This window comes from Armigeres subalbatus, chromosome 2 (genome assembly GCF_024139115.2).
Source record: "Armigeres subalbatus isolate Guangzhou_Male chromosome 2, GZ_Asu_2, whole genome shotgun sequence".
Classification (NCBI taxonomy): Eukaryota; Metazoa; Arthropoda; class Insecta; order Diptera; family Culicidae; genus Armigeres; species Armigeres subalbatus.
Window position 1 is genome coordinate 213,924,596 of NC_085140.1, and position 24,076 is coordinate 213,948,671.

Genomic DNA, 24,076 nt, shown 5'->3' on the forward strand with positions numbered 1-24,076 from the left:
AGGTTGAGATATCAAACTCGCCATTCCCGGATTAACAATCTAACGTATCTCCCTGTTTCAGTAAACAAGTAGAACTAATTAAATAGATCCGTGTGTAAAAAATGATTCTAAGAACTAGGAAAACCTTTCTTCTCATAAAAATAGGTTCGGTTGTGTTGTCTTGGAACTGCTCATTGCATTTATTTAGCTTACATCTAAACAGATAACACTGAATCAACAATTCAATGCCACAATACACGGTTCGAGGCCACAATTCTCCATCCTCGGTTGCTCCCCACGCTCGCCAAGTTGTTCTGCACCTGGGCAGCCCACCTAGCTCGCTGCGCTCCACGCCTTCTTGTACCTGCCGGGTCGGAAGTGAACACCATCTTTGCATTGGAACTGTTTCATAGATAAATAATGCTGTAGGAACTTTACTTCAAATGCAATAGGGTCGTGTTGGAATTGTATTTGCCTTCTGTAGGTGCTCACTTTACTTAGCTTAGCTAAGTTTGATTCACTGTGCACATCATCGTTTTCTAGTCATGACTGGTCAAGACGCGACAAATATGCACAGTTCATCAATTGGATGGTCTTCTTACCTTCACTGTTCCTCGGGCAAGAACCGAACCAGCAAAATCGAGTCGCTTCAATGGTATTCAGCTATGGATAATGAAGTTAAACACTGCTGCACATTGGACAATTTCAAACAACGCCTAATTGGACCCAGTCAGTTAGTCTCCGATCCAACTGATCAGCTTGAACGTTGATTCGAGCACTTCAAACAATTTCTGCAAGCTTAATCAACCATAAATATCTCAGCACGAGCCGCTGTGAGTGAGATGCATTACCTGATGCTTCAATTGGAGCAGCCATCCAAAACACTGAATCCATCAAGGCTCCTAAGGTCTATCGCAAAACAGATGCTCAAAGCTTACCCCATAAAATATGCGCAAATGCTGCATCAACAATTATGCAATATCTAGGATACAACGATTTTCCGACCGACTGGATACAAGACGTCTTAGTCAAGGTCATCCTGCATCAAGTAGTCCAAGTCGTCGGTCTTTGGCGATGTTCCTCCAGTTTCCTCGACCATTTAGGGTACCCAGGTCCGATTCCACCGCGTGCAGCCAGCGTGTTCGTGGCCTTCCACGAAGTCGCTGGCCCCTATCTGGTTCTCTGTTGGATATTGTTTTCGGTATTCTTTCTTCCGGCATTCGCACTAAGTGACCGGCCCACTGAAGTCTGCCGTATTTTATACGATTCACAATATTTACTTCTGTATACTTGATACAGCTCATGATTCATGCGTCAGGGATGCTCTGGGATAGTAAGATACTTATATGCAGAATAAGCTGTACAACCTGGCCAAACGTTCCTTTATGAGTGGGCTATCAAGACCAAATCGGTAGATGTCAAAACGACCAATCCCTCCAACTTTACGGTAACCAGCAAAGCAGTACCGTGGGGCATAAAAATCCGTACACTTAAGCACCTTAGTATATGAAAAAGTCACTAGAAAATAGAAATCGTATTTTATTCATTACTTTAATCGAAGAAAGTCAATTAATTGCTTTCAATAAAGCGCAACACGTAAAAGTCATGCAATGATGCAAACCGCCAGCCGAATCATGAATGATTTCCTGGGCTATGATTTGACTCGTGCTTGATTTGAATCGTAGATGAGATTCAAGAATTTGAGATTTTTTCAACACTGGGTAATATGTCAGTGAGACTAGAAGTGTATCTGCAGAGATTACACAGAACCTGCAAGCATTCGTAATTAATTTTTATGTATAACTAGTCGACCAGGCAGACGTTGTCCTGCATAGTAGGCGGAAATACGCGTTTAGAACTGCACTTGCAAAATATCGATGCGAATCTAAATTTTAGTTTTTCACGATTTAATCAACCTTGCCCTTGACTTTCGCATGAGGGAACATCATATAAACCCGTCGGAAACGATAACGAACATATCTGCTGAAGGAATGAAGAAAATCCATCCAGCCGTTTTCAAGTTATGCGGATACGAACACAGACCATTTCATTTTTATATATATAGACTAGGGCCTAGTGGCACAACCGAATCTCGAATGCTGGGCTCCATCAACGATGCCTTCAAAAACCGATATCAACAGAAATTCAAGAGCATATACAGAGCTGATGTCGCCACTGCATACGCGCAGCATCTCGAGGCAGCGTTGCCGGAAGAGGGTGAGCTCGATGGGGCCCCTCTTGAGGACTGCTGGAATACAGTCAAAGCAGCCATTAACGACGCAGCGGAGAACAACGTCGGGTATATGGGTCGAAGTCGACGGAACGATTGGTTCGACGAAGAGTGCAGACAGATTCTGGAGGAGAAGGACGCAGCGCGGGCGGTCGCGCTGCAGCAAGGTACCCGGCAGAACGTGGAACGTTATAGACGGAAGCGGAGACAGCAGACCCGCCTTTTTCAGGAGAAGAAACGCCGCCTGGAAGAAGCGGAGTGCGAGGAGATGGAACAGCTGTGCCGTTCTCAAGATGCACGCAAGTTCTATCAGAAGCTCAACGCATCCCGCAAAGGCTTCGTGCCGCGAGCCGAATGTGCCGGGATAAGGATGGGAGCATCTTGACGGACGAACGTGTGGTGATCGAAAGGTGGAAGCAGCACTACGAGGAACATCTGAATGGCGCTGAGAGTACAGGCAATGAAAGTCAAGGCAGCGGAGGAGATGACTACGTCAGTTCAGCGGACGATGGAAGCCAACCAGCCCCCACCTTGAGGGAAGTTAAGGATGCCATTCAACAGCTAAAGACCAATAAAGCAGCCGGTAAGGATGGTATCGGAGCTGAGCTCATCAAGATGGGCCCGGAAAAGCTGGCCACTTGCCTGCACAAACTGATAGTCAGAATCTGGGAAAACGAACAGCTACCGGAGGAGTGGAAGGAAGGGGTTATATGCCCCATCTACAAGAAAGGTGACAAACTGGAGTGTGAGAACTTTCGAGCGATCACCATCCTTAATGCCGCCTACAAAGTGATATCCCAGATCATCTTCCGTCGTCTGTCACCATTAGTGAACGAGTTCGTGGGAAGTTATCAAGCCGGCTTCGTTGACGGCCGCTCGACAACGGACCAGATCTTTACTGTACGGCAAATCCTTCAAAAATGCCGTGAATACCAGGTCCCAACGCACCATCTGTTCGTTGATTTCAAGGCGGCATACGACAGTATAGACCGCGTAGAGCTATGGAAAATTATGGACGAGAACAGCTTCCCTGGAAAGCTTACCAGACTGATCAAAGCAACGGTGGATGGTGTGCAAAACTGTGTGAAGATCTCGGGCGAACACTCCAGTTCGTTCGAATCGCGCCGGGGACTAAGACAAGGTGATGGACTTTCGTGCCTGTTGTTCAACATTGCGCTAGAAGGTGTCATGCGGAGAGCCGGGTGTAACAGCCGGGGAACGATTTTTAACAGATCCAGTCAATTTATTTGCTTCGCGGATGACATGGACATTGTCGGCCGAACATTTGCAAAGGTGGCAGAACTGTACACCCGCCTGAAACGTGAAGCAACAAAAGTTGGACTGGTGGTGAATGCGTCAAAGACAAAGTACATGCTTGTGGGTGGAACCGAGCGCGACAGGGTCCGCCTGGGAAGCAGTGTTACGATAGACGGGGATACCTTCGAGGTGGTCGAGGAATTCGTCTACCTCGGATCCTTGCTAACGGCTGACAACAACGTTAGTCGTGAAATACGAAGGCGCATCATCTGTGGAAGTCGGGCCTACTACGGGCTCCAGAAGAAACTGCGGTCGAAAAAGATTCGCCACCGCACCAAATGTGTCATGTACAAGACGTTAATAAGACCGGTTGTCCTCTACGGACATGAAACATGGACAATGTTCGAGGAGGACTTGCAAGCACTAGGAGTATTCGAGAGACGGGTGCTTAGGACCATCTTTGGCGGTGTACAAGAAGACGGTGTGTGGCGGCGAAGAATGAACCATGAGCTCGCCCAGCTCTACGGCGAACCCAGTATCCAGAAGGTAGCTAAAGCCGGAAGGGTACGATGGGCAGGGCATGTTGCAAGAATGCCGGACAGCAACCCTGCAAAGATGGTGTTCGCTTCCGATCCGGCAAGAACGATACGACGTGCAGCGCTGCGAGCGAGATTGGCAGACCAGGTGCAAAACCACTTGGCGAGCGTGGGGCGTATTCGAGGATGCAGAGATGCGGCCTCGAATTGTGTATTATGGCGTCAAATTGTTGATTCAGTGTTATCTGTATAGATGTAGACTAAATAAATGAATGAAATACAGAGGTGAGTGAGCCACACATTACAAAATAGGGTAGACGAAATATGCAAGCAAACGCTGGACTGGAAACGCAGCAAAGACAGTCTCATAGAAAAAAACAAAGGAAGGACGATAGGAATCTGACCTAGTCTGCCATAGACGTCCGGAGAAACATACTTTTCTCGACGGCTGCGACTCACACTATAGAAGCTAAATAATTATTTACCTCCATTGTCCCGCAATGAGATAAAAGAAACCCAGACAGTGAACGCTCGGTGCTTCTTTATACTCAGGCTGATCGTGCTTCTATCGCGATCTGTGGATGCTCATTTTGACAGCTTTTTTCAGGAGCAAGATAAGTGCGTTTTCGATTTGTTCAGTACTTAAGGTTCTTTCTGGAGCTTCCATGGTCCTGGGCTACACACATACTCTCTCCCACGTTATTTACAAAAAGATCACATCTTCCGGTCGTGTTGTATCATTTATCTACCTAAAAAATGTGTTTTCAGTTCGAAAATGATCTGAAAATGTTTCTTTTGTTTGAGTTTGAGATATTACTTGAGCTTGCATGATGTGCAACTATGCAGACCTGGTTGCAATATTTTAACATCAAGTCCATCTGAGCATCTCAGTTTGCTCATTGGGCTATATTGAAGAAAAATTGGATTGGTGTCGTTTTAATTGGATTTTATTTTCTCGAAATTGGGCAAAACACAAAGACCAGTTATCTTTCATGAAGCTTTAGCCGCTATCTTTATTACAGTAAACGTTTCATCGAATTTATATAAATATAAAAATAAAAATTTAAATTAAATAAAAATATATATATCTCATACGACCAATATACGAGTTCTTCCACGTGTATACTTGCTGGCGTTTTTCGGACAAAAAATGCCCGAATTGTTCGCGCTTTTTGCATATTTTCCTTCCACACATCATACATTACAGAAACCCGCTCTTAATTCGTCCCTATCCTATTTTGCCAGTTGACACAGCATTTGTATCATCATCACACCGAATCCCATGGCTCTTCCACCCATCCAACGATGCTGCGTACCTCTCATTGCAGTACTGTTGACAATGTGACAAAATGTTTATGTATCATTTTCCACTCGAAAATACCACGAGAGCGCTGAATTCTGGAGATAGTGTCAACCTGTTACCCAGGTTATCAGGCTCAACGTTGAACGTTTGCAATGCCAGTGGCACATTTCGACAAGCAACAAAGTTTTAATCCGTAAACTTCTCTTTTGTTGAGAACTTCCATTCCTGTTTATTGCATCGCAGTAGTTCCTAAGCGTTTATTCGAAAATTTTAGTTCGCTTTTATTGAATCATATGTTTTAGACCTAATAATTGATGGGTATGGAGAACTGACAATTTTCCAGTTTATTTTAAAGTCATAATCATCAAGCCAATAATTTTCTTTTCTTTTTATAGCAAGCATAAATTGTAAGACGCCAGAGGATTTTTCAAAGGCTGATCACTGAAGTGTAAACCAAATTAAACCTAACAAAAGAAAAAACTTTGTGTGCCATCTGTGTTTAAAATATATTCAAATTTATAAAATTTAAAGTATATTTTGATAATTTGGGAACCTTAATTCTGTAAGCCTATTGCTGAAAAGCACATTGACACCGCACTCACGTGGGACAACTTTCAGAATAACTGATGCGTGTTTGAAATGGTACACCGCATCTATTCGTATTCACCTATGAGATTATGCCGTGCGATGTGTGTACGTACATGAAAATCTCGTATTTTATGATTCTGCTTATAGCTTTCCTGGAGTTGAAGGCAGCGAGAGAGAAATTAAACCACCATTAAATGAGCTACTGCTTCGGTTAGTACACGCTGTCACGTATGTGTTATTTTATTCGGCGGTACCCACCCGACTCGGGCTTCTCGGAAAACGTGATAAGCCCCTTACTAGCGACCCACACGTTCCAATGATGCCGACAAATTGTTATCTGGCGAAGCGAGAAGCATTTCCTTCTTTTTCCTAAACCATATTTCATAAGGGTTCGGATCGTTTGAATCTTTGGGTATCGTTGTAGTTGTTGTGAATTTTTAACAGCCAACAAATAAGTTGAAATATTATGTTGTTTCATGGCCTCAGCAAAAAAATAGTCACGTATATTTTCTGCCGACCCTATATGAGTTTTGATAATATATTGGGATCAAAATATTGACTGATTCAGTGATATTTTTAAGGTTGAGTAACAATCCTAATTGAAACACGACATTTATTGGTAAAAACGATGATGCACGCTGAATCACATAAGCAGTGAGAAAGGAAAATGTACGACAATAAACCGTTGCTTTATTACTTCAACAACATTGAGTGTGAAGAATTGTTTGAGACACATAAAAATGTAAAGAACCATGAGAAGTCCATAACAAATGACAACGCGTCTCCATTTACCTCGCGCTTGTAGAAACCCATTCAATGGATATTCAATTACAAGATACAAATAGGTAAAAAATATTTTGAAGGAGTTGTTAGATGAATTATATAATTTTCTGCATCCTAATTTCACATTCTTTATAAAGTTAATGGCTTAATGAAAAAAATAAATATTCGTGAAGGTCAATTACTTCCCTCTCCTGCTATTTTCCAAAAAACATCATCAATTCTATTCATTCTTTGTTTGATAAAATCTTCTACTCGATTCTGCTGCATTCGCTGAACAGAACATCGTCAATCTGCAGCTCCCTGAGAATGGAAAAGAAAGGAAAAAATAAAGTATTGATTAATTTTGAGCACCCCTAAATCATGTCCGATTTGGCTCAAATTTTGCATAGGGGGATATTTTTGGCTACAAAAAGGTTTGCGTATCGTCCGGTGTTAAAATTCGATGAAAACAATTTTCATCATCTGAAAAGAGAAAAAATACATTTTTTCAAAAATTTTTTTTTAGTTACATCAGATTTCGACGTTTCATGCATTTTTAAGTCATTTAGCATCAAAAACAAAAATTCGATTTTAGACTTTGGGAAAGTTTTCATGGGTAAAAATTTCAAACTTTGATGAATTTTAGGCACCCCTAAATCATTTCTCATTGAGCTCAAATTTTGCATGGGGTCATATTTTGGGGTTATGAAACTTATGAGCATTGTCGTTTTTTGAAATTCGAAAATGTCTTTTTCATTGGCACCCTAATGCGTAGAAACACCAAACAAGTGCTGTTTTTCTCGGCATAACTGTCCCGCCAATCTATTTTCAAGGCCTCAACAAGCTCTGGACCCGATGGTATTCCTGCATTCGTTCTGAAGAAGTGCTCCGGAAGCTCATCAAAACCTATCTAAACACTGTTCAACCTATCGCTTCAAAATGGGACATTCCCCGATCACTGGAAATACTCCTACCTTTTTCCTGTTTTTAAAAGAGGTAACAAACGGGAGGTCGGCAATTACCGTGGTATAGCCGCCTTGTGTGCAATTTCAAAGCTATTTGAAAAAGTAGTTTATAACTTTATGTTTCATAACTGTCGCGATTACATCTCTGAATATCAACATGGATTCATGCCGAAGCGCTCAACAAGTACCAACTTGACCGTCTATACATCGTTCATCATTCGAGCTCTGCAGAAAAGACAACAAGTGGATTCAATTTATACTGATTTCTCCGCAGCATTCGATAAAATCAACCACAAGATTGCGATTGCTAAGTTCGGACGTCTCGGTTTCTCTGGACCTTTCCTCTGCTGGCTTGAATCTTATCTATCCGGTCGTGAAATGGCCATTAAGATTGGCGATTCCATCTCATCATACTTTCCCGCTACTTCAGGTGTACCACAGGGTAGCCACCTAGGGCCGTTAATTTTCCTAGTTTATCTCAACGACGTTCACCAGCTTATAAGATCATTTAAGTTGTCCTTTGCCGACGATTTCAAACTTTACTGGATTGTTAATGACGCTTCTGATGCCTATTTCTTGCAAACTCAGCTTGACGTGTTCATCGATTGGTGTGAGATAAACCGCATGGTACTTAATGCTGACAAATGTTCAGTGATCTCATTCTCGCGCAAACGCTCCTCGATTGACTACTGCTACAAAATTGGAACAACTAATCTTAAAAAGAACGCGTCGTTAAGGATCTGGGCGTACTATGAGATTCAAAAATATCTTTCAACGATCATTTCGCATTCGTGTCTTCCAAAGCTTCTAAGATGCTTGGTTTCATTTTCCGCATATCAAAAGACTTCAGGAATATCCATAGTTTGAAAGCACTGTATTGTTTCTTGGTAAGATCGATTCTAGAATTCTCTTCTGTTGTTTGGGCACTATTTTACCAAAACAGTATATTGCGTATCGAGGCAATCCAACGCAAATTTGTTCGTTTCATGTTACGGCATCTACACTGGCATGATCCAAACAACCTACCAAGTTACCATGACCGCTGCAAGCTCATTGGATTAGAGTTGTTGAGCGAGCGTCGGGATATATCCAGGGCTTTATTTATTTCCGAACTTCTACAATAAAGAATTGATTGCTCCTATTTGCTCTCTATTTTGAACCTAAATGCGCCCCGTCGTCAGCACAGGTTCAGTTCTTTATTGTTTATCCAGGGTACTCGTACAAATTATGGACATAACGAGCTTTTCACTAGTATGAGCCGTATTTTCAATCGATGTGCAACTGAATTCGACTTTCACCTCTCTCGTCCCAATCTTCAGGAAAAGTTTTGCCGAATACTTGCCGCTTCTAACACAAACACCCTTTGATAAATAGTTAGTCAGGATAGACATTAAGTATTCTTTAATTGTAAAATTGTAATAGTCTTAAGAAATATTGTATCTGTTGGAAATTGTAATTTCTGTTGATATAAAAGAAGAGGAGGTTTTGCGCCCGCTTGAGGAAGGGATTTTGCTCTACTCAAGCGGGCTGTACCCTGCTCCAAATAAAGAATAAAGAATATACTTTAGTTTCTATAACAAAATTTGTTTGAATCTTGGTGCAGGATGTTGTTAAAACTTCTTAATTTAAATTAAAAGTAACACCACTTGAATCAAATATTGATACAATGTTATCATAAAAATAACATATTTGGTTAGAAGTTCATAACAGAATCAGATACAAAATAATTTGTTTACTGAGCAATTGAAAATTTTTACAGGTCGTGATAGATCTCGAGATCGTGACCAACAATCAGAATTTTTGTTTTGTTTGAACAATATTATGTTTCTAGTACAGCGGCTCTCAATTTTTTTCTTAGAAGTACCACTTCTAGCTTTTGCATTCATTGAGGTACCCCCTATTTTTTCGCTGTGAATGAAAATAAGCATATCTCATAAGTATGGAAAACGGACCTGCGAACTAACGAGATATATAGCACTCCAAAAAGCTGTCTGAAATTTTTACCTTGAAAGGAGGCCTCCGAGCCTCTTGAAAGGAGGCTTCCGAGCCTCTTGAAAGGAGGCTTCCGAGCCTCTTGAAAGGAGGCTTCCGAGCCTCTTGAAAGGAGGCTTCCGAGCCTCTTGAAAGGAGGCTTCCGAGCCTCTTGAAAGGAGGCTTCCGAGCCTCTTGAAAGGAGGCTTCTGAGCTCTCTTGAAAGGAGGCTTCTGAGCCTCTTGAAAGGAGGCTTCTGAGCCTCTTGAAAGGAGGCTTCCTGAACCTCTTGAAAGGAGGCTTCTGAACCTCTTGAAAGGAGGCTTCTGAGCTCTTGAAAGGAGGCTTCTGAGCCTCTTGAAAGAAGGCTTCTGAGCCTCTTGAAAGGAGGCTTCTGAGCCTCTTGAAAGGAGGCTTCTGAGTCTCTTGTAAGGAGGCTTCTGAGCCTCTTGAAAAGTGGCTCCTGAGCCTCTTTAAAGGAGGCTTCTGAGCCTCTTGGAAGGAGGCTTCTGAGCCTCTTGAAAGAAGGCTTCCGAGCCTCTTGAATGGAGGCTATCGAGCCTCTCGAAAGGAGGCTTCTGAGCCTCTTGAAAGGAGGCTTCTGAGCTCTTGAAAGGAGGCTCTGAGCCTCTTGAAAGGAGGCTTCTGAGCCTCTTGAAAGGAGGCTCTGAGCCTCTTGGAAAGGAGGCTCTGAGCTCTTGAAAGGAGGCTCTGAGCCTCTTGAAAGGAGGCTTCTGAGCCTCTTGAAAGGAGGCTTCTGAGCCTCTTGAAAGGAGGCTTGAGCCTCTTGAAAGGAGGCTTCTGAGCTCTTGAAAGGAGGCTTGAGCCTCTTGAAAGGAGGCTTCCTGAGCCTCTTGAAAGGAGGCTGAGCCTCTTGAAAGGAGGCTTCTGAGCCTCTTGAAAGGAGGCTTCTGAGCCTCTTGAAAGGAGGCTTCTGAGCCTCTTGAAAGGAGGCTCTGAGCCTCTTGAAAGGAGGCTTCCAGGCCTCTTGAAAGGAGGCTTCCAGAGCCTCTTGAAAGGAGGCTTCCTGAGCCTCTTGAAAGGAGGCTCTGAGCTCTTGAAAGGAGGCCTGAGCCTCTTGAAAGGAGGCTCTGAGCCTCTTGAAAGGAGGCTTCCTGAGCCTCTTGAAAGGAGGCTCTGAGCCTCTTGAAAGGAGGCTTCCTGAGCCTCTTGAAAGGAGGCCTGAGCCTCTTGAAAGGAGGCTTCTGAGACTCTTGAAAGGAAGCCTGAGCCTCTTGAAAGGAGGCTTCCTGAGCCTCTTGAAAGGAAGCTTCCTGAGCCTCTTGAAAGGAGGCTCTGAGCCTCTTGAAAGGAGGCTTCTGAGCCTCTTGAAAGGAGGCTTCTGAGCCTCTTGAAAGGAGGCTTCCTGAGCCTCTTGAAAGGAGGCTTCTGAGCTCTTGAAAGGAGGCTTCTGAGCCTCTTGAAAGGAGGCTTCTGAGCCTCTTGAAAGGAGGCTTCTGAGCCTCTTGAAAGGAGGCTCTGAGCTCTTGAAAGGAGGCTTCTGAGCCTCTTGAAAGGAGGCTTCTGAGCCTCTTGAAAGGAGGCTTCTGAGCTCTTGAAAGGAGGCTCTGAGCTCTTGAAAGGAGGCTTCCTGAGCTCTTGAAAGGAGGCTCTGAGCTCTTGAAAGGAGGCTTCTGAGCCTCTTGAAAGGAGGCTTCTGAGCCTCTTGAAAGGAGGCTCTGAGCCTCTTGAAAGGAGGCCTGAGCTCTTGAAAGGAGGCTCTGAGCCTCTTGAAAGGAGGCTTCTGAGCCTCTTGAAAGGAGGCTCTGAGCCTCTTGAAAGGAGGCTTCCTGAGCCTCTTGAAAGGAGGCTCTGAGCCTCTTGAAAGGAGGCTTCTGAGCCTCTTGAAAGGAGGCTTCTGAGCCTCTTGAAAGGAGGCTCTGGAGCCTCTTGAAAGGAGGCCTGAGTCTCTTGAAAGGAGGCTTCTGAGCCTCTTGAAAGGAGGCTTCTGAGCCTCTTGAAAGGAGGCTTCTGAGCCTCTTGAAAGGAGGCTTCTGAGCCTCTTGAAAGGAGGCTTCTGAGCCTCTTGAAAGGAGGCTTCTGAGCCTCTTGAAAGGAGGCTTCCTGAGCCTCTTGAAAGGAGGCTTCCTGAGCCTCTTGAAAGGAGGCTCTGAGCCTCTTGAAAGGAGGCTTCCTGAGCCTCTTGAAAGGAGGCTCTGAGCCTCTTGAAAGGAGGCTTCCTGAGCCTCTTGAAAGGAGGCTCTGAGCCTCTTGAAAGGAGGCTTCTGAGCCTCTTGAAAGGAGGCTTCCTGAGCCTCTTGAAAGGAGGCTCTGAGCCTCTTGAAAGGAGGCTTCTGGAGCCTCTTGAAAGGAGGCTACTGAGTCTCTTGAAAGGAGGCTTCTGAGCCTCTTGAAAGGAGGCTTCTGAGCCTCTTGAAAGGAGGCTTCTGAGCTCTTGAAAGGAGGCTTCTGAGCTCTTGAAAGGAGGCTTCTGAGCCTCTTGAAAGGAGGCTTCTGAGCCTCTTGAAAGGAGGCTTCTGAGCCTCTTGAAAGGAGGCCTGAGCTCTCTTGAAAGGAGGCTTCTGAGCTCTTGAAAGGAGGCTTCTGAGCTCTTGAAAGGAGGCTTCTGAGCCTCTTGAAAGGAGGCTTCCTGAGCCTCTTGAAAGGAGGCTCTGAGCCTCTTGAAAGGAGGCTTCTGAGCCTCTTGAAAGGAGGCTTCTGAGCCTCTTGAAAGGAGGCTTCCTGAGCCTCTTGAAAGGAGGCTTCTGAGCCTCTTGAAAGGAGGCTTCGAGCTCTTGAAAGGAGGCTTCTGAGCCTCTTGAAAGGAGGCTTCCTGAGCCTCTTGAAAGGAGGCTTCCGAGCCTCTTGAAAGGAGGCTTCCGAGCCTCTTGAAAGGAGGCTTCCGAGCCTCTTGAAAGGAGGCTTCCGAGCCTCTTGAAAGGAGGCTTCCGAGCCTCTTGAAAGGAGGCTTCCGAGCCTCTTGAAAGGAGGCTGGCGAGCCTCTTGAAAGGAGGCTTGCGAGCCTCTTGAAAGGAGGCTTGCGAGCCTCTTGAAAGGAGGCTTTCGAAAAAGTCGTCATGCCTCTCAAATGGAGGCCTCCAAGCCTTTGGGTTCTAGATTTGAATCACTCTACGATTTGTCCCACAGCCCTTTATACACTGTGCTGGTTGTAGTGGCAGGATTTAATAAGTTTGGATTTACTGATGGCCATGCATATTATGTACAATACATACAAAGTTTTGGAATAAAAAATACATAATTATAACAACTTTTTCAATAAGTGTTTCAATAAGTACTACTATTTATTGGAATTGTGATATATCCGCCAATACACATTTTTGTCCGAGGTACCCCCTGGGGCGAACAAAGGTACCACCAGGGGTACATGTACTCCAGGTTGAGAATCGCTGTTCTAGAAAATGAAGCTAAGAGCATTACAAATTAGGCAAACTCTTCAAATTTCATCAGCGTTGTTATATCTATGGTTGGGAGACTGGAATGGCCCTCCGGCGGAGACACCAGCGGTGAAAAGGGCCTAGCGATCAAAAGTTCGGAACAGAAAATCTTTCAACTAAATCGGAAGCAAACGCATACTCGCCGATGTGCTAAAGGAAACCCGCCGATGCGGATTCGGCATCGTAGCGCAGCAGGAGCTGTGTTGCATATCGCGGCAGCGTTACCGGGAGAGCTCGATGGTGCCCTTCGTCCTCGTACTTGGGTACTTGCGTTGCAGCACTCTTATGAAAGTGATTTTCAGCGGTGTTGATGGTCTATTTATTGAGATTGTGCATCTAAAAAAGCGAGGTGAGAGCTGAACCAGCATTTATGGCAGTCATTAGTGGATACTAGTATTTCATAACTGTGGGAGTAGTACCATAATGCTTAAAATAAGAGTTCCTAGAAATTACCTGTCTTCAAAAAATATAAATTCTCAAATCACTGCAGTTTATCATTTTGTGGAATAGGATTGCGCTCCGTGCGTTCTGCATATTATACCGTTTTGACTCAAATTACAAACATGTCTCATATTTCGAACACTAGGTTTTTAATTGTCATTTTAACTTTATTCGCGGAATTCTTTCCATAAGATATGGAACTCGTTTGTAATCTTGTTTAGCATTACCATTAGCATTGAGAAGTTCGCAAAAATTCGTAGGTGATACAAGCCAAGACTATTGTATGAGAGTAGCATCACTTTCATCCGTTACCGCAGATAATCAGTTGGGACTAATCACTATCTCTTAAAACTTAGATGGAAGCAATGCACTCTCCAATAGTCGAGATCTGACCACGTCCTTGCGAATGCTGAGGAAGCCGGGGAAGGATGGTTAGTTGAACACCTACTTAAGAAAGATGCAGAGAACTCTCATAGGTGCCACGGGAAGATTAAAACAGTAGGAATCGTTTTGATAGAGCGTGAAACACAGAAAGAACTAAGATAGAAATACAAAGTATGGAAGGGACGAGCCTGGAATTGAACCCACGACCTCCTGCTTATAAGGCAGAAGCGGTAGCCAATAGACCTCCGAGCTCGTCATTTAAATTCGTTTGTAATCTTGATCATCCAAAATTAAAACCAGTAGTCATTTTAATTTTAGGGCGCTAAACGATGGTTCGCAATATGAGACATGGTCGGGATTGGTACTGTGTACTATGTACAAGGCTCCCTGAGTAAATAACATGCTTAATACAAGAAAATTGATTTCCAAATACATAATCTCCAAAAAATGCAGCTGGCCCAGCATGATCAACCAAAATAAAACGACAAAACCTGGAAAGAGCTGGGTGGAAAAAGCTGCCTATCCGGAATGCCTACTAGGCGTCTCCATAATGGCGTAGCAGACACGGTGTTAGGCTGAGGGATAGAATATCAATTTATTTTAATTGCTTTCTTCTAACACGCGCCACCTGTCGTGACAATATTAAATTGCCAGGCAAGCATGATGTTTGGTGGAGCTCTTGTGGCAACGACACCGCCGAGATGGAATCGATTCGAATGGTTGCGAGTAATAAAACGAAACACTTCACTCACATAATGGAACGTCACGTGATTTCGGTGAAGGTGCAGCAGGGTGTGGTGCAGCAGAGGATAAAAGTTGATCAATTCATCTAGAGGCGAAATTGAATAGCATTAATCAAACCTTAGGATAAGGTGGAATTAACAACTTGTGTTTCTTCACAATTCAATAAGATAACCCCTTATAGAAGTAAGAACAAAAATATAGCTATGTGATTTCTTGTGTGATTTGATGTGCCTATTTTCACTGCTTTTTATGCAAACGCCAGAAAAGTGGGCCAAGCCTATCACAAATGTTCACTCCAGGATTGGCAATAACAATGACATTCTCCGTGTTTAGAAACAGCTTCTCCATCAATTCGCAATGCTATGCTCTGGACATGACAGTTCAATTTCTAGAAATTCCACAACTTTTTAACATGCATTGAAGCACAAAAAAGTAAAATGTCAAAACCATTACATTTTCCATGAGAGGTGGATTTTCTCTTTTTTTTGGGAAATCTGAGCTCAGAACGATGACCTCGTTTCGGGCCTCTTCTTGTGATGACGAGCGGTCTTTTTTCCTATTGGCGTTGCTGCAACAGCAAACGAGGATCTGGTTGGCTGCTATATTGACTGTGGAAAATAAATGTCAAATAGGATGAATGTTGTACGACATGAATTGACAACGTCGATAAAATCCAGGTAATGGATGTTAAATTGACAGCATAGAGAGGGAGAAAATAATAATGCGAGGCAATTATGATCACATAAAGTACAAATGAAATCGCGGGAATGCACATTATCACTCTATAATTATTTGCTAATATCACCGTGAACAAAAAAAAACACTTAATGATAGTATTTTGTTTGCAGTTTGTGGCCATCGATGGTAATTAAATATAAATGTGTACTACGGCTTAACTGTTCGATGTTTTTGCTTAAGAACATGGCTTTAAATTGTTGGCTAGATACAGCTTTATCTATAATCTCTCAACTAGTATGAAATGTTTGTTGAATAAACAGTAAGTATGCAGAGTGTCATTAGAGAGCATTATTAATTGAATCGCTGTTATTTTGTCTAACGTCAATCAAGAAACGACTTGGGAAGTAGCGTGTGGATTATTGTATGAAGACAGGCTATTCCGTTTTCAGCTATCTGGTCATCTTCAGTGTTCTCAACTCCACTTTTGATGCTGTCGTCCACGTGAGTGTCAGGATACAATATAATGAGTTTTAAAATGAGATGAGTTCTAGAAATGTATTTGAAACATTTTCCATTATTTTCTATTACATGCCTAACGTTTATAACTAGAACGCTTCACAACAAAACGGCTCAATTTTGTGTACCTACATGATTAGTATTTGTAAGTTTCAACTGATATTTAACAATTCAATCCTCATTACTGGAATGCGACTGATTCGTAAGCATTGGGGAGCTTCGACATGACTTAAGAACTATGGTAATATCGTACGTACTACTCTTCTTTTGTGTACTTGAAAACAAACTGGTGAATGATATCATCGACAAATTAAATAAACGACAAACAAGCAATTGCGAATCGCTCTGTGCTCTGATATACCAAATACAGCTTTTAAAATTATGCATAATTTAAAACAGAATGTCTCATAATTAAACGATTATGTCACGCCAAACCACCATTAAATAAATCTGATATATCTATCTTTATTTTGTCTCTCTTGCAGATCGAGCTAGTCAACGAACTGGGCATACTGAAAGCGAAAAAGTCATTGAATTGCGAAAAACGCAAAAACTACAAATTCGACATCACGGCCGTGTTCTGTGATGGATCGCACTCGAAAAGGTAAATATTCCCAAGTTTGTTTTTAGGCTTCTGGTTGTGGTTCTGCGCGTGCTGTCGGAGCTTTTGCCATGAATATTTAAGAGATGTATTGCACCCGGAGGTGTGTGTGCAGAGTTGAATCAGCAAAAAATAAAAACAAATCAACCATCGTCACTGGCAGTCCAGTTCGGTCCGGTCATACATTCAACAGAGTGACCATCGAACTGGAATTAAGTCGCCTATGAACGGACTGCCTTTCTTAACACAAAATTATACTGAAAGGTTCAACTACCCGCAATATAGCAAAGATCGGAATGATATGCGATTAGGAAGTAAATTTCTCTGCAAGTAGAACTTCTCAAGGAGCCACCCGTAAATATGCCATCCAATACAGTTCATCAAGGGAGTAGGTAGTAGGACGATCTTTTTGAACACACATATTTCCGTCCTCAACGTTTATACTTCGGCCGCATTCCAACCAAATTATTAGTTTTCTATTGCACTGCAGCCGATTTTTAAACGGGTTATACGTATCACGTAAATCCCAAACTCTGCATTAAAAATAACTTCAACGTACAAAAATAAGAGTGAATCTCAAAAAATCCTCGTAGAAAACGCATAAATATAAACACGACACTATAAGGATTTGGGCGGTCAATAATCGAAAGTTTTACTTTCAAAAATCTTTTTATTTATTATTTTCTATCGAAAGTCCTAGATACATAAGATAAGAGAATCCCAAAATTTTGAGTCCCTACGAGTTTTAGTCATTGAGATTCTTTATTCTTCTTTTCTTCATTGGCATTACATCCCCCACTGGGACATAGCCGCCTCGCAACTTAGTGTTCATTAAGCGCTTCGGTACTTCTTTCTAAACAACTACGCCATAATACGTGTTTTTGGATAAGATTTCAGAATATATAAAAATCTTATTTTGGCCAAAACTGTTACATATGCAGTTTCTCAAATAAACCGTTCATTCGTTAAATCAAGCTCTATCTGGTAAAAGGGCGAATGTCGCAAGAGAGAATTCTCTTCGTCGACTTCCCCTCTTTTAAATAAAAGTGACAAGCAGAGGATTTCTTTGCATTTTATCACCTCAGAATGCAAATACGCATTGTTTTCTATCGTTCTGAGGTGATGAATCTCAAAGAAAATAGCTGCTTGTCACTTTTATTTTAAAGGGGGGAAGTCGATGAAGAGAATTTTCTTGCGACATTCGCCCTTATTCCAGATAGAGCTTGAAATATATTTATTGCAATAAATTGCCAAGAAGAAAATAACATTTTTATAAATTATTCGATTTGCATGTAAACATATGAGTAGTTAAAATCCAGCAACCGTACATTTTCGCTCATGCCAGCTAAATAGTACTCCAGTCTTCAGCATCTTTCCACATATTGGCAAAAAAGGTGCAAAAAAGGTGCATAACAGTAATACAACAAACATGTCGTTTTTATTGGGCTATGAATGAATCAGTTGCATACCACTAAAACTATAACAGATGAAAATGACACGTGCTTAGCAGACAATGGAGGCGAAAAGGTTGTACATTATTGCTATGTATTCCCAAATAACTATTCTGTATCAATAGCGTAATATCTTCCATAAGCTCCTGTAATGCATTATAGCCGAAGTCACCAGCTGTCTTTTTTTCTTGAGCAAGGGAAAACGGAAATCTGCATCCAGACACCTGGGGAGGTTAACTCAGGTAGTGTGGGGATGGGTATGTGATGTAACTCTTACCCGACCCACTAAAACCAAAACCCATTCGCCAGTCCGTACCCCCGGCCTGCAATTAAGCAATACATCAGGCGGGGACTATTGAGAACGCTCACGACTATGCTAACACACTTGACGTTAATACACACAACATCATCCGGAATCAGTCTGTGGGTCCAGCGACCTTGACTGCGGTGTCCCATGCTCTTTGCCATTTGAGCAGCGAGGCTGCTCTCTTGACACGTCGTACTTGCAGCGAGTCCCTTTCGTTGTAGCACTCCACATCTTCCTCTAGGAGTATGTCTATCGGCATCATCCCAGCTATAACGCACACCGCCTCATATGATATGGTGTGATATGCGCTCGCGACACGTAGGCACATCAGCCGGTGTACTCTGATCAATTTCTTTACATTGTACTCGGCCTTTAGTGCTACAGCCCATGCCGGTACGCCATAGCGGATGATAGACAATGCTACACCCGCTATCAACCTACGCACTTGTCTATGCACCGCCGATCTGTTGGACATCATTCCTAATAAAGATTTTATTGCCAGTGAAGCCCGCTGACATGCATAATCGACGTGGCTCGTGAAATTGAGTTTATCGTCGATCATCACGCCCAGATGATTAAGAGACCTCACGGAGTTAACTGTGCAGGTCCCTACTCTTATCCTCGCTTGCTGCAACCCATGGCGGTTATGCACCACCACAACTTCCGTCTTGTGATGAGTAAGGGAGAACCACCTCGAGTTGAGCCATTCCTTCACTCTTCCAATCGCGTATGAAATCTTCAGTTCGACTTCGTCGAGCGTGTCTCATGTTATTTCTAGCATTACATCATCCGCGAATCATTCTATTTTCACACCGGCCGGGAGACTTAAGCGTAATACTCCGTCGTACATAATATTCCACATAACCGGTCCGAGGATCGATCCCTGTGGAACACCCGCAGACACTACGATCGATTTTGACCAGCATTCGTGTCGTATGCCAGCCCCCTATTCTGAAAATAACTTTTCAGTATCCTGCACAGGTAATCTGGAACGGTGCAGGGAGTCAGCAATAGCTGCCCAGCAAGCGTTGTTAAATGCAATTTTTACATCAAGTGTATGCGCAGTACCTAATACCTCGCCTGTTCAAACCTCTCGCTATCGGCCCTTACGGAAACCATACTGGTTGCTAGATAAGCCACCAGCACACTCTGTATAAGCCGACAATCTATTCAGGATAACCCTCTCTAGCAGCTTTCCAGCTGTGTCGAGTAGGCAAATTGGTCTGTATGCCGAAGGGTCTCCCGGCTGTTTGCTGGGCTTCGGTAATAGCACCAATTTCTGCCGTTTCCAGCGATCTGGGAAGTTTCCTTCGTCCATGCATCTTTAGAGGCAGCTCCTGAACATATCTGGATCAGCAAGAATAGCGTGTCTAAGGACCAGGTTTGGAATATTATCCGGGCCTGGTGCCTGGGCCTGGTTATTGAGCTTAAGTTTCCTTGCAGCTACGATAAGCTCTTCGTTAGTCACTAGAGGTATCACGTCGACCGACTCGTACGGAGTAGCGGGCCAGTTCGATGATTCGTGCCTCGGAAACAACCCTTCGACTATTTTGGCCAACATATCCGGATATTTCTCAGGTGGCGTGCTGTTAGTCCAAGCCATCACCATCATGTATGCATCTCCCCATGGATTGTCGTTTGCCATCCTGCACAGCCGATCAAATCAGGCTCTCTTACTACATTTGATCTCGTAGTTCAGAGCTCTGCTCGCTGTCTGGAACACCCGGCGTCTCTCGACCTTTTCAGCGTCTGTTCTGGCACGTCGCAGCCTTCTCTTTGCTCGAAAACAAGTTCTACGAAGGTCTGCAATTGTGTCAGTCCACCAGTACGCAGGTTGCGATTTCCGGGAGGTTTGGTCCTCCTAGGCATCGTCACATCGCATGCACGAGTTAGTTCATCGATTTGCTCATCACCACTTAATCCCGTTGTTCGCCTCTCCCATCGTAGGGATTCCTCCAAGAGTTCTGGGTTGAATTGCGAGCTGCGCCATCCTACATTGGTCTTGTCGATCCGCCTTATGGTTGCGACGGGGGAATACCGGATCATAAAATGAATTTCCTGGTGGTTACAGGAGGTATGCCCGCCCCGCATTAACCTTCCATTTTGGCTCCACTGTCCATCCTGCGCTGCAGAAGGTCACATCGATACATGAATCACTGCTCGGTCCCCTGAACGTTGGTACTTGGCCTTCATTCAGCAGGACTTCAATACCGTTCAATACCGCTAGCGACTCTAGCAGGGTATGACTTCTAGCGTTTGTGGACCGGGATCCCCAGTTCACTGCCCACGCATTGAAGTCGCCTGCTACAACTAATGGTTTTAGGCCAATTATTTTCGCTGCAAGAATGTCCGCTACCCTAGTAAACTGCATTATACTCCACCTGGGAGGAAAGTAGCAGCTACAAAAGTAAACACCGTTTACCTTTGCTATGACGAAACCCTCATCATCAGGGGATAAGGTCACCAACTGTCTGTCAATTTTTAAGGTCACCAACTGTCTGGCAAAACTTTTAACAATGTTTCACGGAAATCCTGCAGAATAGGAAAAATATAAATATTCAGCATAATAGAATAATGCGTCCCGGTGTTTTGTGTTAAACTATAGATCTTAAATTCTTAAGCAAAACACAAAATTGTAAGATCACAATTTCTTCTTTCTTTTACTCCTCTTCTTCTTTTTTTTCAAAAGAAAAAAAAGTGATTTTATAATCGCGTAAATTCTACCATACGCTAACATTTAAAAATCTATTCGTTATTACACATAATACTTGTTTCCTATTTATAATATTATTTCAAGTATTATTTTCTATTTTGAATTTTAAACTCCAAAAAAACATCTTTTTACCGACCGATCAGTAATAAAAATAAAGTTTTACCGAAAATATTGTTAAACTGTTACCGACGTCCTGTTATTTTATTGGCAGCCATGGTGAAGAAATTACCGAACACGTTGTCAATTTTTTACCGAACAAACTGTAATTTTTGACAGTTCATATTTCACTTTTGTTTTACCGGTTCGGTAATTCAAAAAAATACCGGGCTCATTACCGAACGCTCAGCTGTTTGAAAACCCGGTAAAATTTTACGACCCCAGTAATTTAAGTTTACTGTGCAAAGGCATATAGGGTAAGCATATAGGGTTTGCATATAGGGTAAGACGGTATAATGCGCCCCACCTGGCCAAAACGCCCCACTTTTATTTCTAGAAAACTATAATTACTATAATTATTATATAAAATTGCTTCCATCTTCAAAAATGTAACGTTTTTCAAAAATATTTTTTACTGGACAAAACCCGCCCAGTGTAGGCAGGACGATATGCCCTTACCAACTGGCCACATGCGCGGCGAGCTTGCGGCAGCTGCTTCCAAATTATATGGAAACTATTGAAATGTAATTCAAAGCTCCTTAAATGGACTTATGTTGGTTTTTAATGTCAAGCACATAAGGATTTGTAACCTTTTCATTATGGGATAGATAAAATACTAATAAAGGGCTATGAAACGTCTTTGGTTAAGGCACCTCTGGAAATCACGTTTTTTCAAAAAAGCTTTATTACGTGTTCCCTAATATTTTTATATGACTACTCACGGACAATGTATTTGCGACTTCCTGGACTACCGAATAATACAAACTTTGCATAAATTGTGTTAAAAAGTAAAAAGTTATCAAGGAATTGCCTTGGATGCCCCCCAAGGCGTCTTACCCTACACAAAATGATCCATAAAAAATGGAAAACGATCCATAAATAACATCTGAATGTTCCATAAAACGCTAGAGATTCCATAAAGAATCATTTTTCGATCCATAGCTAAGCTAAAATATAGCCATTTATAGGAAAATATGTCCCTTTAACATGGTCAAGAAAAACAATACAATTCTTGCTATTTTCCCAAGAACGATCCATAAATCGGTCCATAAAAACTATATTTTGATCCATAAAATTTAAATTTGCACATTTTTTATCGTGATGATGATCCATAATTTCAATAATATTTTGTCATATGATCCATAATTCTGGTTATTTGATCCATAACTTGGTTCAAATGATCCATAGTTGATATGACCCATAAATTTTGCTAAATGATCCATAGATTTAAAAAAAAATGTGTGGATCGCAAATTTGAAATTTTATGGATCAAAATCTAGTTTTTATGCATCATCATATTAGCATAGCATAGCATAGCATAGCATAGCATATCTGACCGCACACTATCCTGGGTTGGCTGTCGATAGGGACGTTAGATGCGCCAGAAAAACAGCCTGGGGCTTGGCATGTTTTTCATTCAACGATCCCTTTGTTCAACACCTGGCCAGGTCCTTACGATCAGTGGGGAGTTGGGTGGGAAGTGTTGATTAGATACCTACTTAAGAAGATGCGGAGAACTCGCGCGACCTTCATAGGTATCTGGAGTTGGAATTTGGATGGGTTATTAAAGGGTGCTTTTCTTGGCGAAAAAGCGTGAATATTATATTTTTATTGGTATTGATATTGTAAAAGGTGATGTTTTGTTCTTGAATGTAATATGAATGAATATATTTTGGCAAAACAATTCCATTGATTTTGCATTCTGCAGCATATTTCTGAAATAATAAATTGTAGTAATATTAGAGTGTGATGTAGTGTGATGCGTCTTCAGAATCTACGTCAGCACCCAATGTTTCTGAAAGTGAAGATAATTGTCATTTGGTTAGGTAAATCGTTTATGACAAGATGATTGTTTATAAATGTTTATGCGAGATTATTTAAAATATATGGAACTCCATGGTAATTTGAGAAAATGTATGGGAATATTAAGAATAAGTATAGAAAAAAACGTTGAAATTTATGAAAATCAAAGGAGAGCAAATTGATCCTTGGTGTGAAACAAACTTCACCAGCAACACTTGTTTCAGCTGAAAAAGGAAATGTAAATATTTAGATTGGGATTACATTATTTGAAAACTAGTATCCCTGACCGAAGGACCTCAGCTTCAAGAAATTAGCGTCACTAGATCACCAAAAGTGCGTCAAAAATTATAAAAATACAAATGGTAAAAATTATTAAAATAAATATGTTTCTTCTATTGTATTTGAAATGTTACCTTTCCTTTGTATCTTGTCAGCTCCTCCATTTTTCTAAAGTTTGATCATCGAACGTATTGAATTTTGTCAGATAATAACGTCTTAGGCAAATGATGCCCTCTCGATCTTCCCGTATTTTTTTTAGTAAATTTTTAATAAATATTTTAATGAAAATGTGGAAAAATAGATATTAGAAAATGTGACAACATGAAGGGTACAAAATATGTATATATAAAAATATGAGAATATGAAAATATAAAAAAAATTAATATGAACATTTGAAAATATAAATAATAACGAATATGATAGTAAATAAAAATAACAAAATATGGATATATGAAAATATAAATCATGAATATATGGAAATATGTTATATAACTGAAATATGAAATATAAGAAGTAAACATTGAAACAAGCAAAATTATGAGAATATATCACATGAAAGCATATAAAAAGAAAGTGTGAAATATGAAAATAACTTCACACTTTCACACTATTATATTCACATGCTATAAAAATGAAAATATGAGAAAACGAAAGTATGAAAATATAAATGTATATGAAAAAATTAATATAGGAAAATAGAAATATAAACATATAAAAATATGAACGCACGAAGAAACGAAAATATGAAAACAAGATAAAATAGAAATATAAAAATTTGAACATAGGAAGATATGAATAAATGATAAAATGAGAACGTGATAGTATGAATACAAATATGAAAATATATAAGTAAAAATATAGTTCCTTATCAGCAGTGTATGGCAGCATAAAAATACAACATAATGAAATTATGAAAGCATAAAAATAAAAACCCAGATTAATCCACCTAGCGGTGATGGTGCCTTTCTCGACCTTCGTAAAATGTGTGTGCTTGAAAATAGATAAGCTAGTAGCTAG

At 41.6% G+C, this 24,076-nt stretch overlaps 1 protein-coding gene across 6 annotated transcripts in view; it reads left to right on the forward strand.

Moving 5' to 3' along the window:
* The window catches only part of LOC134211614 (calsyntenin-1), a 325,311-nt gene that overhangs the window by 242,088 nt on the left and 59,147 nt on the right, over window positions 1–24,076 (forward strand). For all 6 annotated transcript variants that reach the window (XM_062688672.1, XM_062688677.1, XM_062688673.1 and 3 more), the window contains one exon: window positions 16,235–16,353. In XM_062688672.1, coding sequence (XP_062544656.1) covers window positions 16,235–16,353 — 119 coding nt within the window. The remainder of the gene's footprint in view (window positions 1–16,234; window positions 16,354–24,076) is intronic.